Raw genomic sequence first — 15192 nt, 5'->3', positions numbered from 1 at the left:
ACGTGTTCCTTGACTTCTCCCGCTCGAAACTTAGGATATAGTAATTCTCCCTTTACGTGAGTCTTTAACAGGGAATAGGCCGGGAAGGAGAAGCTCCCCTCCTCCCTACTGTGAAGCTCTGAAGCCCTTCAGGGAAGCACTGACCCCTCTCCTCTGCAGGAAGTCTGCTCTACTGGCTGGCAATACCCCGTTCACAAACACACACGCATTACTGAGTACAGCGCTACAGGCTGACTTCACGTAAGGAAAATAAAGTGTATTATTCTAAACCACACTCAAGTGAAACTCTACTCGAGTTTGCAGAGCTTCTCATGTTCTCACAATCCTTAGTAAATAAATGGATTTGTACAATACTGATTTTCATTTAAAACCAGACAGTTTGTTAACAATATCCTCATACCAATAATGATATACCCTTTTTCTCTGGTTCCTTCTCCTTTATAAATTACCATCTAGAAATGTCCCACTAGTTTGTTCAAAACATTTCATATAAACATCTAATTGTTTTAATATAAACCAGCTAACTATACAGATTATCTTGAGATCAAGGTCTTATTTGGATTTCCATAAGAGGTACCTTAAAATTAGCAATTTTAAAAACACTCAGAACAAAATAAATAAATAAAAATAAAAATAATAAAAACACTCAGAACAAAAACTTCCATTCAATTACTGATCCAGAAAGTGGAGCTTAAAAATATGGTGAAGAGGAGAAGAAGAAAGAAGACGATGTGTTTTGCCACCTATGAGCCAAGCACCATGCTAAGCGTTTATTTGTTTTTTAAGGTTTTAATTCCGGTTAACAGAGCATGTTATATTAGTTTCAGGTGTACAATATAGGGATTCTGCACTTCCATACATCACTTGGCGCTCATCACAAGTAGTGTGAAGTGTTTGGTTTTTTTAAAGATTTTATTTATTTATTTGACAGAGAGAAACACAGCGAGAGAGGGAACACAAGCAGGGGGAGTGGGAGAAGGAGAAGCAGGCTTCCCACCAAGCGAAGAACCCGACATGGGACTAGATCCCAAGACCTGGGATCATGACCTGAGCTGAAGGCAGACGCTTAACGACTGAGCCACCCAGGAGCCCCAGCGTGAAGCACTTTATATGGGCTCTCACCTTCAGTCTTGGCATGAAGCCTATGAAACAGGATTACTACCCCCATTTTACAGAGAAAAAGACAGAGGTCAAGTAAACTGCCCAGAATCACACACAAAACCACAGTTCACCAGGCTTCAAAGACCATGCTTGTTTCACCAAAACCTATATATTTGTATTTTTAAAAGAGGAGGAAAAAAAGAGAGCACTGTGTATATATTTTTAGTGTACTACTATAGTTCCAAAGTACTTACTATCCAAGGTGCCTTATTATTCACAACAAGCAAATTTTAATATAGAGAATAGTATTCCTGCCCTTTAAGGGATTAAATCAAGAATGTGCTGGGAACTACCTAAGATAGCTACCATTCATCACACAAAGCTACTTTTTTTTTTAAAGATTTTATTTATTTATTTGACAGAGAGATAGAGCCAGAGAGCACAAGCAGAGGGAATGACAGAGGGAGAGGGAGAAGCAGGTTCTGCGCTGAGCAGGGAGCCCGATGCAGAACTCGATCCCAGAACCCTGGGATCATGACCTGAGCGGAAGGCAGACGCTTAACCATCTGAGCCACCCAGGAGCCCCACAAAGCTACTTTATATACACCATGCTATTCTTAAGACACACAAAATTTCTTTGAGTTTAATTTTTCCCAGACATACAAGTACTTGGAAGGATATCAAGGGAAAAAAACTTAAATATCAAATTAAATTAGCAAAGTCAGCTACAACAGGAATTTTATTTACATGTCTGTGTTTCCAAGACAATGTACATATAAAATTACAACTCTGAGGGTGTGCTTAGATTTGTAACTGTACTTCAAATTAGCATAAGCATTTATCAGAAAAATATTCTGTTAAAATTTATCCAATAGAGGTAGAATGCATATTCCTAAATTAATGTGCTAAGAATAAATCTTTATAGTGTTTTACAAAAACAACTCAGATACCCTGTCATTCTTTTTTTTTTTTTTTTTTTTTTTTTTTCAGATTTTTATTTATTCGTCAGAGAGAGAGCACAAGCAGGGAGAGCAGCAGGCAGAGGGAGAAGCAGGCTCCCTGCTCAGCAAGGAGCCCAATGTGGGACTTGATCCCAGGACACTGGGACCATGACCTGAGCCAAAGGCAGACACTTAACTGACTGAGCCACCCAGGTGTCCTGATACCCTGTCATTGTGAATAAAATTCAACCACCAGAAATGTTTAATGCTCAAACCACTTTACCCAGTAGGTATAGTTTATAATATTAAGATATACTGAAAAATTATAACCATTTAACCAGGCCAACTATTCAGAATAACACCATGTTTCCAACCACAACTGGAAAAAATTAAGCTTGTTCTCCCTTGTTATACTAATAAAATTAATTTCCAAATGAACTCTAAGCCACTACATATATATATAGCATTTATATATATATAAATTGCTAAATTAAAATCTCTATTCCCAAATCATAGGGAAGAAAAAAGCATAATCTAGAACCTATTCTTGCCCAAAACATTTAACCTGAATTTAAACCAGGCCTTGAGATCTAACCTCTAATTTCTAGAAAATACGGAGGACAAAGGACAAGGTAAACAATACCACAAGGAAACAAATTCAGATATGGGACATCCTACAAGATCTCTTCTAAAAGTCAGAAGGGAGATGGAAGGAGTGGTGAGATAGCATTTTTCTACATTTAAAAAGACTAAAGAGACAAAATCAACAAAAACCCACAGTGCTAATATGAAAACCTCGACTGAATCCCAGTTCCAAGAAAACAGAAATGATGACAAATGCCATCTGGGGGACAATTAGATGACATTAAGAAATCACTGTTAATTTTATTTAAAAGTGATAATGAAGTGGTGGGGTTTTTTTTAAGTCCTTAGCTAGAAATGCATACTAAAGTTTGTCAGGATGTCAGGGCTTTGCTTGAAAACATTTCAGTAAATTAGGGGCACCTGACTGGCTCAGTCAGTGGAGCAGTGAGACTCTTGATCTCAGGGTTCTAGGTTCGAGCTCCATAGTGGGTGTAGAGATTACTTAAAAAAAAAAAAAATTTTTTTTAACCTTGAAAAAATAAAATAAAATACTTCAGCAAATTAAACCCAACACTGTTCTCTGGCAAAGATGCTTTGCAAAAGAAAGTTTCTACAATTCAATGTATTTGGGAAATGCTTAAAACTTTGTTTCCCTCCAATGAGATTCACAATGATCATTAGAAATAACGGTGCTCAAAAGTCTTGCAGTTAAAAAGAAAAATACCTATTTTACTTTAGTTAACCCAGATCGTCCCACTTATTTGAACACAGAGCCTTTTTTCACTGCATAACATCTACTTATTTCCTGATAATCAGTTTCCATGGAACCCCCTTTGGGAACTGCTGCCTTCTCTACATAACTCACTCTGAAATAAGGCTCTCTTAAGTCACATACATGCTCCAAGAACCCTGTAAAATAAAATATTCAGAACTGCATCTATTTGCAACTTAGAAACCTCTCACTTTTTCTGTCTTTGCATCTATCAATAAGTATACATTGACTCTCTAAGTAAACACGTTTTAATTTCTAAATCAAACTCTTCGTATAAGACAAAATTGCCACTGCAAAATTTCCCTCAGTGGAGTTAAATTTTACTTATTCGAATCCATTTCCTTTGAAATCCACAATGGAATAGATTTCAAATTCATAAGTTGTCAAACCACACCATGTTTTCACTTTCAAAACTTCCCTGAGATAGTTTCAAAGGCTCCTCAAACCCTCTCCAATGACTTCTCAGAATAAGTTACTGTAACAAAACACAAAACTAAACAAAACCTGAAATCAAAACTCTTTTGATAGTCTTTCAGGTAGCACTCAGGGCTTCTAACAATTTACCTCGAAGTCCCCCAAATTCCCATCGTTATGCACCAGAAGTGGCCCCATTCTTATAAAAGGGTCTTTTGGATACTTGAATAATTAGATCCCGAGACAGACTGACCTTATCACAAATTCTATCTACTCCATGGCTAAAAGTATAAAAGCAAGCTTTCAAATAATATCTGCACTTCATTTGAGTAAAAAATGTGTCCTATTCCATTTAAAAGCCTCAACACTTAAAAATTCTTTGGGAATACACTTAAAAGAAGACAAAAATGGCTAACAAAGATATCTGAGCAAAAAGTCACTGCTTTAAGGAAACAATAAAATTTGATGTCTCCCTTGCATCTAGGAGGCAATTTACAACATTCAAAACCCTTTCATAGACATTCTGTCATTTGACCCTCAAAACCCTAGAGAGATGTCTGTTTCCCATCATGATAGCATGTATCTAACATGGCTCAACTTGAAAGCGAACAACTTGTCAACCCTCAACTATCCTTAGCATGGAGAAAATAATGGCTTATGTAATTCAATTCAGCTGAGCCATGTAAAGTCCATCACCTCCTGTCTCCCAGTGGAGACACTCACGCCAGACCCTTACCATGGGAGTCCCCCCATGATTGTGCTTGGTGCTACTTGCAGGCAGCTAACTGTCCACGGGCATTTAGAGCTTCATACAACCCATCCTCCAGGCCTTGTCTTTACTCCGCAGGGGAAGAGACTCTCCTTTGAACTGACTGCACCTGCCTAGTATTGTCCGGTGATGTTTCTGCAGCACCAGCTTACACAGCCTCCTACGTGTACCCATGTCAGTGCTCCCACATGAAAGGAGAACAATGTCTAACTGTGGACAACACATGTGAGGGCAGACAAAAAACTCTGGAATAAAAATGCCCTGGGTTTGGATCCCGGATCCTCCTGTCTTAGCCACACACATTCCTTGACCTCAGATCCCTCACATGTATATGGAACACTCCACCTCCTAAGGTTGTTGAGGGCTGGAGGAGAGAGGAACTCCCCCACCATCACCCCGTCCACCACAGAGCTGAATTTAACAACTGTGGGCTCTGCCTGCCTCCCTTTTCTCCCAGGAAAGGGAAACAAGCAATTTAAAAAACTGACTAAGGCAAGACAGGACCCCAACCATCAAGAAGCCTACAACGCAGGGTGGCTGGCTGGCTTAGTCCGTAGAGCATGTGATGCAACTCTTGATCTCAGGGTTGTTGAGTTCAAGCCCCACACTGGGCATGGAGCCTACTTACAAAAGAAAAAAAAAAAAAAAAGCCTACAACCCATAGGCAAAGTTAAGCTGGCCAGTAACTTAATAATAAAAGGCAAAAAGAAAAAAAAAATTGTAATTGTACAAGTAATGTGCTGGGGGGATTAAACAGAAGAAACCAACCATGTAAATGCAGAAGGGGAAGATGAGAAAAATGTAATGACAAAGCAATATTTGAGCTAGGCCTTGAAGGACAATGAAAAAATGGGGGGGGGGGGGCACCTGGGTGGCTCTATAGGTTAAACATCTGCCTTCAGCTTGGGTCATGATCTCGGGGTCCTGGGATCCAGCCCCATGTTGGGCTCCCTGCTCAGCGGGGAGTCTGCTTCTCCCTCTCCCTCTGCACCCCGCCCCCACGCTCATGTGCTCTCTCCCTCTCAAATAAATAAAATCTTAAAAAAAAAAAAGAAAGAAAAGAAAATGTAGTGGGGGATGGGGAGAATGGCCTCCCCAGAGGCAAAATTGATACAAAGAATGTGACAGTTACGGAATGGGCAGGAGCTGAGTGGCATCTGCAGAGACACACAGGAGACAACTGGGTCTGGAAAAGAAAGTAATGAACGAGATCATGGAGAATCTTGAAAGCTATGAATAAAAGGGGAACAGCCATGGCTCTTATCTGTCCCTGAATCAGTTGTGGTTTCAACTACAAGTAACAAAAATTACATAACTACAAGTGACACGAAAACAGGGTCTCAAAACTTTTTGGTCTTTTACTCAAAAAAATGAAACATGTACCCCCAACATGTTATAAATTGCATATAGTTTATACATAACTAAAACACTGGAGTTATGAATTACATGTGTATACCAATATAGTGTGTACATTATAAAACATCCATTAAGGTGCCTGGGTGGCTCAGTTGGTTAAGCGTCTGCCTTTGGCTCAGGTCATGATCCTGGAGTCCCGGGATCGAGTCCCACACAGGGCTCCCTGCTCATCGGGGAGTCTGCCTCTCCCTCTGCCCCCGACCCAGCTCCAGTTCTCTCTTTCACTCTTTCTCTCTCAAATAAATACAATCTTTAAAAAAAAAATCTATTAAAAACTTTGTAAAGGACAAGAATGATGCAAACAGTATTCTTAAGTTTTTTTTATTAATACAAATCCATACACAATTTTTGTGCCAATTTACTAATCTGAGTTAAAAGTCATTTCCTCAGGGCACCTGGGTGGCTCAGTCAGTTAAGCTTCCACCTCTGGTTCCAGCTCAGGTCATGATCTCAGGGTCCTAAGATGGAGCCCCGCGACAGGCTCTGAGGGGAGTCTGCTGGAGATTCTCACCCTCCCCCTCTGCTACTCCCCCCTGCCTCAGCTCCACTTTCTCCCTCTAAAATAAATAAAATCTTTAAAAAATAACAATTAAAAAAAAGTCATTTTCTCATCTCCTTAATAAGACACTTTCTTGATCCTGTAAACTTACATCATTATCATTAAGCTTTCTTTGGAGGAATCTTTTTAAGCCACTTGTCCACTTTGTGGGAGTCAGTTTACTCAAAAATAGATAATATAATTCATAAACCCATTCACAGGGATAGAGTTCACCAAAGGCAAGAATAAGAATGACAGTACCAGGGCGCCTGGGTGGCTCAGTCGTTAAGCGTCTGCCTTCGGCTCAGGTCATGACCCCAAGGTCCTGGGATCGAGTCCCGCATCGGGCTCCCTACTCCTTGGGAGCCTGCTTCTCCCTCTGCTTCTCTGTCTCTCATGAATAAATAAATAAAATCTTTAAAAAAAAAAAAAAAAAAAAGAATGACAGTACCACTAGCAATTCCACCAGGTTGTAAAATGCCCACTCATTTCTCAGGTAACCTAAGTAACAGGAGACTTTCAGATATACCAACCAGTGTCAAGCATCTATTAAGTATTAGTAAAGCTTTTTTTTCTAGATACAAAGTTCTAATAGTTCCTTCCTTTCCAGACTGGATGGTCTAGCATACTCCGTTTGGAGATAACTGCCTCAAACAATAATAAAGTTGTTCTGAGTCACAGTGGTTTCAGGGTTAGTTAATTCAGCAGCTGGAAAATGTCACTGTATTCTTTTTTTTTTTTTTTAAGATTTTATTTATTTATTTGAGAGAGAGAATGAGAGAGAGCACACGAGAAGGGGGAGGGTCAGAGGGAGAAGCAGACTCCCCGCTGAGCAGGGAGCCCAATGCGGGACTCGATCCCAGGACCCCGGTACCGTGACCTGAGCCGAAGGCAGACGCTTAACAACTGAGCCACCCAGGCGCCCTATACTTTTTTTTTTAACTTTTTTTTTTTTTTAAGATTTTATTTATTTATTTGAGAGAGAGAGAATGAGAGACAGAGAGCATGAGAGGGAGGAGGGTCAGAGGGAGAAGCAGACTCCCTGCCGAGCAGGGAGCCCGATGCAGGACTCGATCCTGTGACTCCAGGATCATGACCTGAGCCGAAGGCAGTTGCTTAACCAACTGAGCCACCCAGGCGCCCATGTCACTGTATTCTTAAGCACATCCATCTTTGTACTCTGTAATCCTCAGAGTATCAACCTGTTCTATTTTGCTGACAACTTTCGGTTCCCAATACAGCAGTACCTAATAGTTGTCACATAAATATTCATTAACCAGTCACTAGCAGGAGGTATGGTATTACTAAAATTGACTTGATTTAATCAAGATTCATTCCCTAGGGCAGAGGACACACCCAACTTACCCTGAAGTGCATGGCCAATGGAAAACTAATCAAAAGCAAGATTAGGATACCAACTAATGTGGAATTATAGCAATGCCCTCATAAAGAATCATGTAACCACTAGAGTGTGAGTGAGCCTAGGCCCAGGCAGAAAAACCAGCCAGCTGAGCCCAGCTCCAATTTCTGAATCCCGATCAGCTAAACAGTAGCTGGTTTGAACCACAAGAAGCAAAGGGGACCAGGATGCAGAATGCTATGGTATGGGCAACTAACCATCCCTGGTCTAACACTCTATGTACACAGGACAGTGGGGGAAGAAAAAAAATATACTGTTTCATTTCCACAGATTTTTTTTTTTTTTTAATCCAAACATCTAGTTCAGGGTAAGCAAGCACTCAATAAACGTTAATAATTGATGTCACTAACCCCGAGTAATTTAGAATAAAGCATGGCAAAGAGAGGGGAGTATAATGGGATACATGATAATAATGACCAATTCCCAACTTTTTTGCAGTAATTCAATATCCTGTTATACAAGCACCTGTATATGCAGCAATTCAAATCCCCACAGAAAACTGCAGGGTGTACATCCCAGGAGCATTAAAATGTTCTTACCCTCTGGCACATTGGTATGTTGTTATGACCAGCGATACCACTTTTGGAAACATATCCTGCATTAAACAGCTAGCTCTTTTTGTTTAGCCAGCTCCCTCCCTCTTCCATTAACAATAACCCCCTTCTTTGTGGGACACTTTGTCTCCCCACAGTCCCATCCTGTGGGTCTAATGGAGACTGCCAACCGTAACTCTCCTTTGGTTGGCATCAGGCCAATCCGGGTTCTCTCTAGGGTTTTCCCAAATTGGAACTAAGAGCAAAGAGTCAGTTTCTTGATGATGTGAGGTTTTGCAGCTACTAGCAGCCAGGTGCCCCTATGCGGGGCACTGTGCTGGGCCCTGTAATTTAATGATAAGTAAATCACATCTGAGCCAAAGGCCTCTGATAGCCTAAGAGATATTTCTTTTCAACACACCTACACGTCCAAATAGACTGGTTAAATAAGTTATGGTAACATATGTAATGGATTTACCAAAGAGCCATCAAAACGGTGCCAAAAAAGAATATACTGATAGGACAGAGGGGAAAAAGCACATTACGTAAGTATAAACTATACTCTAAACTGTACAAATATATGTACCCTTGTATGTCAAACCTTTCTCACATTTCTTCAAAAGCACATGTAATAAAAGATCCTCGTTTTGCATGAGTATATATGCATGAAAAGAGCATTACCAAGTGTTTTTCAGAGACTGCCCCACCCCCCACCCAGACTCAAAGAGGTAATAAGCCACTGTTCAGGATAGGCAAGTAAGCCTAGGTGTACTGGGTGGGGCAAGGAAGCCGGTGAGTCACTACGGCTCTGGGCTATATGACTGAACATACTCCGTTCACATCTACGTTCAGCTACGGCTGGAAGATTATTTACTAATAAATTCCTTCATGGCTGTGGCAACAATCTGTGGGTAGGGGCTAAAATCCAGGGACTATGCCATCCCTCTGCACCAATTTTCTTGTCCCTGACATTCTTGCCTATGGGACTCTTCTTTCCAGAATATTCTTCCTGATCACACATACCTGCAAGAGCCCTTAAAGACAATATCTACTGGGGAAGGGCAACCGCCATCAATACCACAGCCAAACCAAGCCAGAACCCCTTTCACTCTCCACAAGATAATGTTTCCTGATAGCCTTCTTTACCAAAAGTCTTCCCCTATCATTCAAAATCCAGTCTCCTGATAATAAAAAACCAGAAGCTCTTCTGCTTTGCTGCTCTCGTCCCCTTCTGGTACACTGATAACAAAGTCTCCCAGCGTCACTAGCAAATACTGCTTCATCATGATCTCCCTACTCAGAACTGGAAATGGCAGTCTTTCCAGTCAATCGGTACATCCTGGATACATACTCGTTTTTGAGGTTTAAACCCCACTGCTTCATATTCTCAAGAGGCAATCTTCTGAGAATAAGTTTAAAAAGCTAAAGATGGACAGGCTACTCAGACTTAAAAGAGCCTATAGCGTAGCACATAATTTTATTTTAGAACCTTTTAAAGAAAATCCATACCAGCTTCCAGATGAGTGTCAAGTTGCACTCAGTGCACTTAAATAGGCAAGCAGGACACAGTACAAACATTTAGAGTCATAGTGAAAATGGGTCACCTGCAGTCTACTCCTTATTTCTTTACTGTTACACCAACAGCATCAGGGAAGAATTTTTTTTTTTTTTTTTTTTTTTTTTTTAATTCATGAGAGACAGAGCGAGAGAGAAAGGCAGAGGGAGAAGAAACAGGCTCCCAAGGAGCAGGGAGCCCGATGCGGGACTCGATCCCAGGATCCTGAGATCATGACCTGAGCCGAAGGCAGACGCTTAACCATCTGAGCCACCCAGGCGCCCTCCAGGGAAGAATTTATGTAGCACCAAAAGTGCTGCAAAATTAGACTTATCCAGACATTAGTAGCAAGAGCCCAACACAATGACACCAAAAAAGGGGCATTTATCCAGGCTTTGTAATTCTGCTGAGAGATATCAAGATGAAAGGCAAATGATATGTTCATTTCTTGTTTTACAAAAAGACATACAGATTTTGGAAGTTTTCCTTCCATTTCAATTTTTTGGAACAGTTTCAGAAGAATAGGTATTAATTCTTCTTTAAATGTTTGGTAGAATTCCCCTGGGAAGCCATCTGGCCCTGGGCTCTTGTTTGTTGGGAGATTTTTGATGACTGCTTCAATTTCCTTAGCAGTTATAGGTCTGTTCAGGTTTTCTATTTCTTCCTGGTTCCGTTTTGGTAGTTTATACATCTCTAGGAATGCATCCATTTCTTCCAGATGAGGAATTCTTAATCTCAGGAAACAAACTGAGGGTTGCTGGAGTGGTGGGGGGCTGGGTGATAGACACTGGGGAGGGTATGTGCTATGGTGAGCGTTGTGAATTGTGTAAGACTGATGAATCACAGACCTGTACCTCTGAAACAAATAATACATTATATGTTAAAAAAGAAAAAAGAAGAAGATGATAGTAGGAAGGGAAAAATGAAGAGGGGAAATCAGAGGGGGAGACAAACCATGAGAGACTATGGACTCTGAGAAACAAACTGAGGGCCTAGAGGGGAGGGGGGTGGGGGGATGGGTTAGCCCGGTGATGGGTATTAAAGAGGGCACGTATTGAATGGAGCACTGGGTGTTATATGCAAACAGTGAATCATGGAACACTACATCAAAAACCAATGATGTATGTATGCTGATTAACATAACATAATAAAATTAAGTTAAAAAGACACAGACTTGAGAAGTGATTTCCTTAAGAATGCTATCTGGGTTACTAGTCTGTATTATAAATCACACTAGACCCTGAAGCCTACTTAATAAAAGAGAAGTTGAAAATAAACAAATGATTAGTTTGAGGTATGTGAATTTCTGAAGCTCTCTTGAGGAGAAAGTTTTATTACCATTATTACTGATCTGTTTTTAATCTCTGACATCAAAGCATAGATGTTAACCCTGGGGTTCTGAAACCAGAATAACCCATAAATGAAATACTATGAGAAATTGCCACAAATATTAACTTTAGTCTGTTTGTCAAGTTTTAGCCAATTCTCAGGTGACTCCATAAATAAAGGGGGGTGGGAGTGGGGAGAATGAGAGGATGTAGGTTCAAGTTCAACTCCACCATTTATAGATGACACCCAGTAAACTGATCTAACAGGCTCAGCCTCAGTTTAAAATATGTAGGTAAAGCCCTTTGTAAACCCCAAAGCACCCTGCTAATAGTACAGCATGGTTACAGAATTCCCACATTTCTCTACCTCTTAGAGAAGTTTAGCACTGAAAGATAATTTCATCTCAGAGATGAAAATGATGAGAAAACCAAGGCCCGGAAAGGTGTTAGAGCCTTGGTTGGGAGGAGGTTCTAATTTTCCACCACTGAAAGACACATTTAAAAGACAGTCAAAGTTATCCTAGAGACTAAAATCCCTCACATACACACACATACACACACACACACATCCTCTGCTTCATTTTGCCTTTGTAAACTTTACTTCTGTAACAAGCTAAACTTTTCATCAGAAAGATAAAAATAAAGCCACTTCTCTGACTGTGAGGCTCACAGCCCACTTTCAATCCAACCTAGACAAAACCTTTACAATTGGGTTAGAAATGTCTAAAAGAAACATTGACATAACATTAACCTCCAGCTATGCTGGCAGGCATCATTATAATATGGACTGTAGTTTTATCAGCCCAGGGATACTGGTTTTACCGTTTCCTGGGAGATAAAGAATTAATCAGCAACTCTGAAGGGGATATTGCCTAAAAATGGACAGTTTAATCAAGACAATTTCATTGTCTTCAAAATTGTGCCCTCAGTCACCCAGTATCAAAAACCCAGTATGGCACCAAATAAATTGTGTGTGGTGAAAGAGACAAAATTTTTTTTTTTTCTACAGGCTCTTATGGGAAGCTGAAAAGGGCTGACTCTGAATCAGTTATGCTTTAGTTCCACCATGGACATAAATTATGATAATTTGGACATTCTGGTGGTTAAACCAGGAAAGCAGAAAAACACTGCTTCCAAGTCCCAGCAAAAGTTAAGTTTGTGGCATCACAGCTGAAAGAGAGGGTCATGAAAAAGTAACCTTACATTTATTTCTGGACTTTCCTGCCTCCTCTAAAATGGATGACACTATTTCCCATCCCTTATTGTCAAATCACAACAGTCCGGAAGCCTGGACCAAGTTCACTTGGCAGGTAACAGGAGCAACGCTAGGAGGAAGTCCTGAAGGATGTCAGATACCATATTTCCTTTATTCCTGCATACTTTTCATCTCAATACACCAGGATATATTTACCACGAGTTCTGACTGACACCCACCAAACATTCTGGCTGACAAACTCTGCAGAAACTGGCATATTCTCAGGAAGGTCCCTCGTGAGATCTTTAAGTAGATTAGATGAGTAAAACATTCAGACTACTACTATAATGACCATCAGTCACTCATAAATTCTCTCATTCCCAGCAATCAAGAAACAGCTGTTAAAAACCAGGAATCTTCCTAGTAGCAGATCTAAAATATCTCCAAGCTGGCCAGAGGAGCTTCACAACTGCTGCTTCTCCTTCCCCTCCCCCATCCCAGGAGTGCCAGCCTGGCAGGAATAAAGATGACCCAGGAAGGGGCGGGGGGTGGAGTAGGGTAACGGATTAGGTGGAAGTAGAGATGCACACTCCTCTCATTTCTACTATAGAGGAATACCAACTCTCTGTACCAACTAACCAGATTTCTCCCTTCCTCTCCCATCCCCACCCCCTCCAAACACATTAACTTCTGCAGTCTGGTGGCCTGGCATTTCCAGAGTTGGTGACCTCAGCAGTCCTAAACCCTTTCTCAGATTCTGAACCAGGCACTTCCTTTCCGTGCCACAGTTCGAGGCCCATCCCAGGGTTAGATTCAGCTTGCCTTTACCATGTAACCCGCCCAGACGGCGCTGCTCCTAGGGTCAAGTTCAAGATGAAGGTGCCCTCCTACCCTCCCCTAGCTGACTCCAGGAGGGACAGCGCTACCGATACGAGTCTCATCACCAGAGGCACGGTGATCCGGGGCTGCCAAAACTGGGCTGGAGGGGAAGACTGTGGCCGAGCCCAGCGTCCTCCGAACCCCTGGCCGCGGCGCGGTATTTCTACCTGGGCACCGCCGCATTTCCTCCCGAAGCCTTACACAATAAGTCAAGTAAGTTTTGAGACTGCCGATCCCGAGACCTTTCTGTCTGCAAATACGCCACACAATGCTTAGGGCTTCCTTCCTTGCCAGCCGTTCCGGAAAGCTGCCGCACCAAAGCGGGGAGCCCCCCAAACCCCCAGTGCTGAGCGCCCGCACCCCAAAGTCTTCCAGTAAGACGTGAGACATAAGGCCCCCCAAAAGTGAGCACTCTCCACTATCCAAGAGCAGGGGAATTCACAATCTTGATACAATCATCGTCTTTCCCAGCTCCCCCTCAATGTCTAATCCTACCCTCCCCCCCCCCCAAAAAAGAACATGGATATGCTAATCGCTGTGTTTTGGAAGGGAAGCAATAGACCTTCATTCCAGACCCCCACTCCGCCCTCCGGCTTAAGTTCAACCGGCAACTTCGCGACCCGAGCTCCCCTACACTCCGGGGGCGTCCTGGACCCCGCGGTGCCTGGCGCGCTTCTCCTCCGCCTCCCCTGCCCCAGGTACCAGGCGCAGCCCAAGCCCTTGCCAAGCCCGCGAGCTACAGAGGAGGCGGGAAAGGGGGCGAGGGAGGCGCGCCGGGCGGGGGTGGTCCCGAAACTGGAGCGTGCTGCCGCGCGTCGCCGGTGCCCCCGCACCCCAGTTCTGCTGGGGTCAACTCGGTCCCGCGCGGAGGGGACCGCGAAGGGAAGGCGCCGACTCTCCAGAGCCGGCAGGACCAAGGCCCGGGCGCCCAACATGTCCAAGCCTATCCCCGGAAAGCTCCCGGGTGTGCCCAGCGAGGGCGGGGGGGCGGGGGGGAAGGGAAGCAGGCTCCAGAAACTTTCCCACATGCCTTTCCACTCTCCCCATCTCCCTCTCCTCCTCCGCGGGACCCTCTCCTCCCCTCAGCACGGCTGCAGCTGGCCCTGCCCGGGACACAGGGAGGCCGGCGGCGGCGCCAGGGCGGCGGAAGTTACCTGCCGGGAAAGTTTCCAACTCCGCGGCGCGGTTCCCCACCCCAGGGCCAGGCCTCGGGGCGCGGCCAGCTCGACGGTCCGCGGCCGCCTCTCCTCCGGCTCCCGACGCGGCCACTGCTCCCGCAGCTGCCACAGCGAAGGCAGCGCTACGGCCCGTCCCCCCGCCTCGCACGGCCCACACCCGGGCCTCATTGGCAGCGCGAATCCCCGCCCTTGCGCGTGTTCCCGAAGGCACCTTCCTCTCGCGCGCCCGCCCGGGCCGCGCCTCCCGCGCCCCTCCCCGCCCCGGGCTGCGGCGTCTGCGGGGACCCGCTGGGGCGCAGCGCGCGAACTTTCCGCCGGGCGCGGGCGCAGCGCCTCCCCGCCCCACCTCTCCGGGCCGGGTCCCCAGGCTGATCTCCTGAGGCTGCGCCTGGGCCCCTCTGGGCCTGGATTAGATGAGTGGTAGTCTTTCAACCTCTTTAGAATCAGTGTAGTGACACGGCGTCCTCTCCTTGCCGCGTTTTGGGAAAACAGCCGAAGAAGACATATGGGAGCAATTAACTAAGCTGAAGTTTTGGTGGATGCCTGATGGTGAATTTTGTGGCTTTCT

The 15192-nt window shown here is 43.7% G+C and overlaps 1 protein-coding gene across 10 annotated transcripts in view; it reads right to left on the bottom strand.

The window, feature by feature from the left end:
* TANC1 (tetratricopeptide repeat, ankyrin repeat and coiled-coil containing 1) overlaps positions 1-14807 on the bottom strand; it is a 229304-nt gene extending 214497 nt beyond the window's left edge. For 8 of the 10 annotated variants that reach the window (XM_045868801.3, XM_064586594.1, XM_045868802.3 and 5 more), the window contains exon 1: positions 14601-14807. In XM_045868801.3, the coding sequence (XP_045724757.2) occupies positions 14601-14792 (192 nt within the window). In that variant the 5' untranslated portion in view covers positions 14793-14807. The remainder of the gene's footprint in view (positions 1-14600) is intronic. The other 2 variants (XM_045868804.3, XM_064586597.1) reach the window with 1 other exon arrangement.
* Between the last annotated feature and the right edge of the window lie 385 nt (positions 14808-15192).

Source organism: Mirounga angustirostris, unplaced genomic scaffold (assembly GCF_029215605.1).
Source record: "Mirounga angustirostris isolate CCGP_5_RB_7025 unplaced genomic scaffold, mMirAng1.0.hap1 SCAF_3, whole genome shotgun sequence".
Lineage (NCBI taxonomy): Eukaryota > Metazoa > Chordata > Mammalia > Carnivora > Phocidae > Mirounga > Mirounga angustirostris.
Note: the sequence above shows the minus strand (reverse complement) of the source record. Positions and strands in the feature narration are given on the sequence as shown.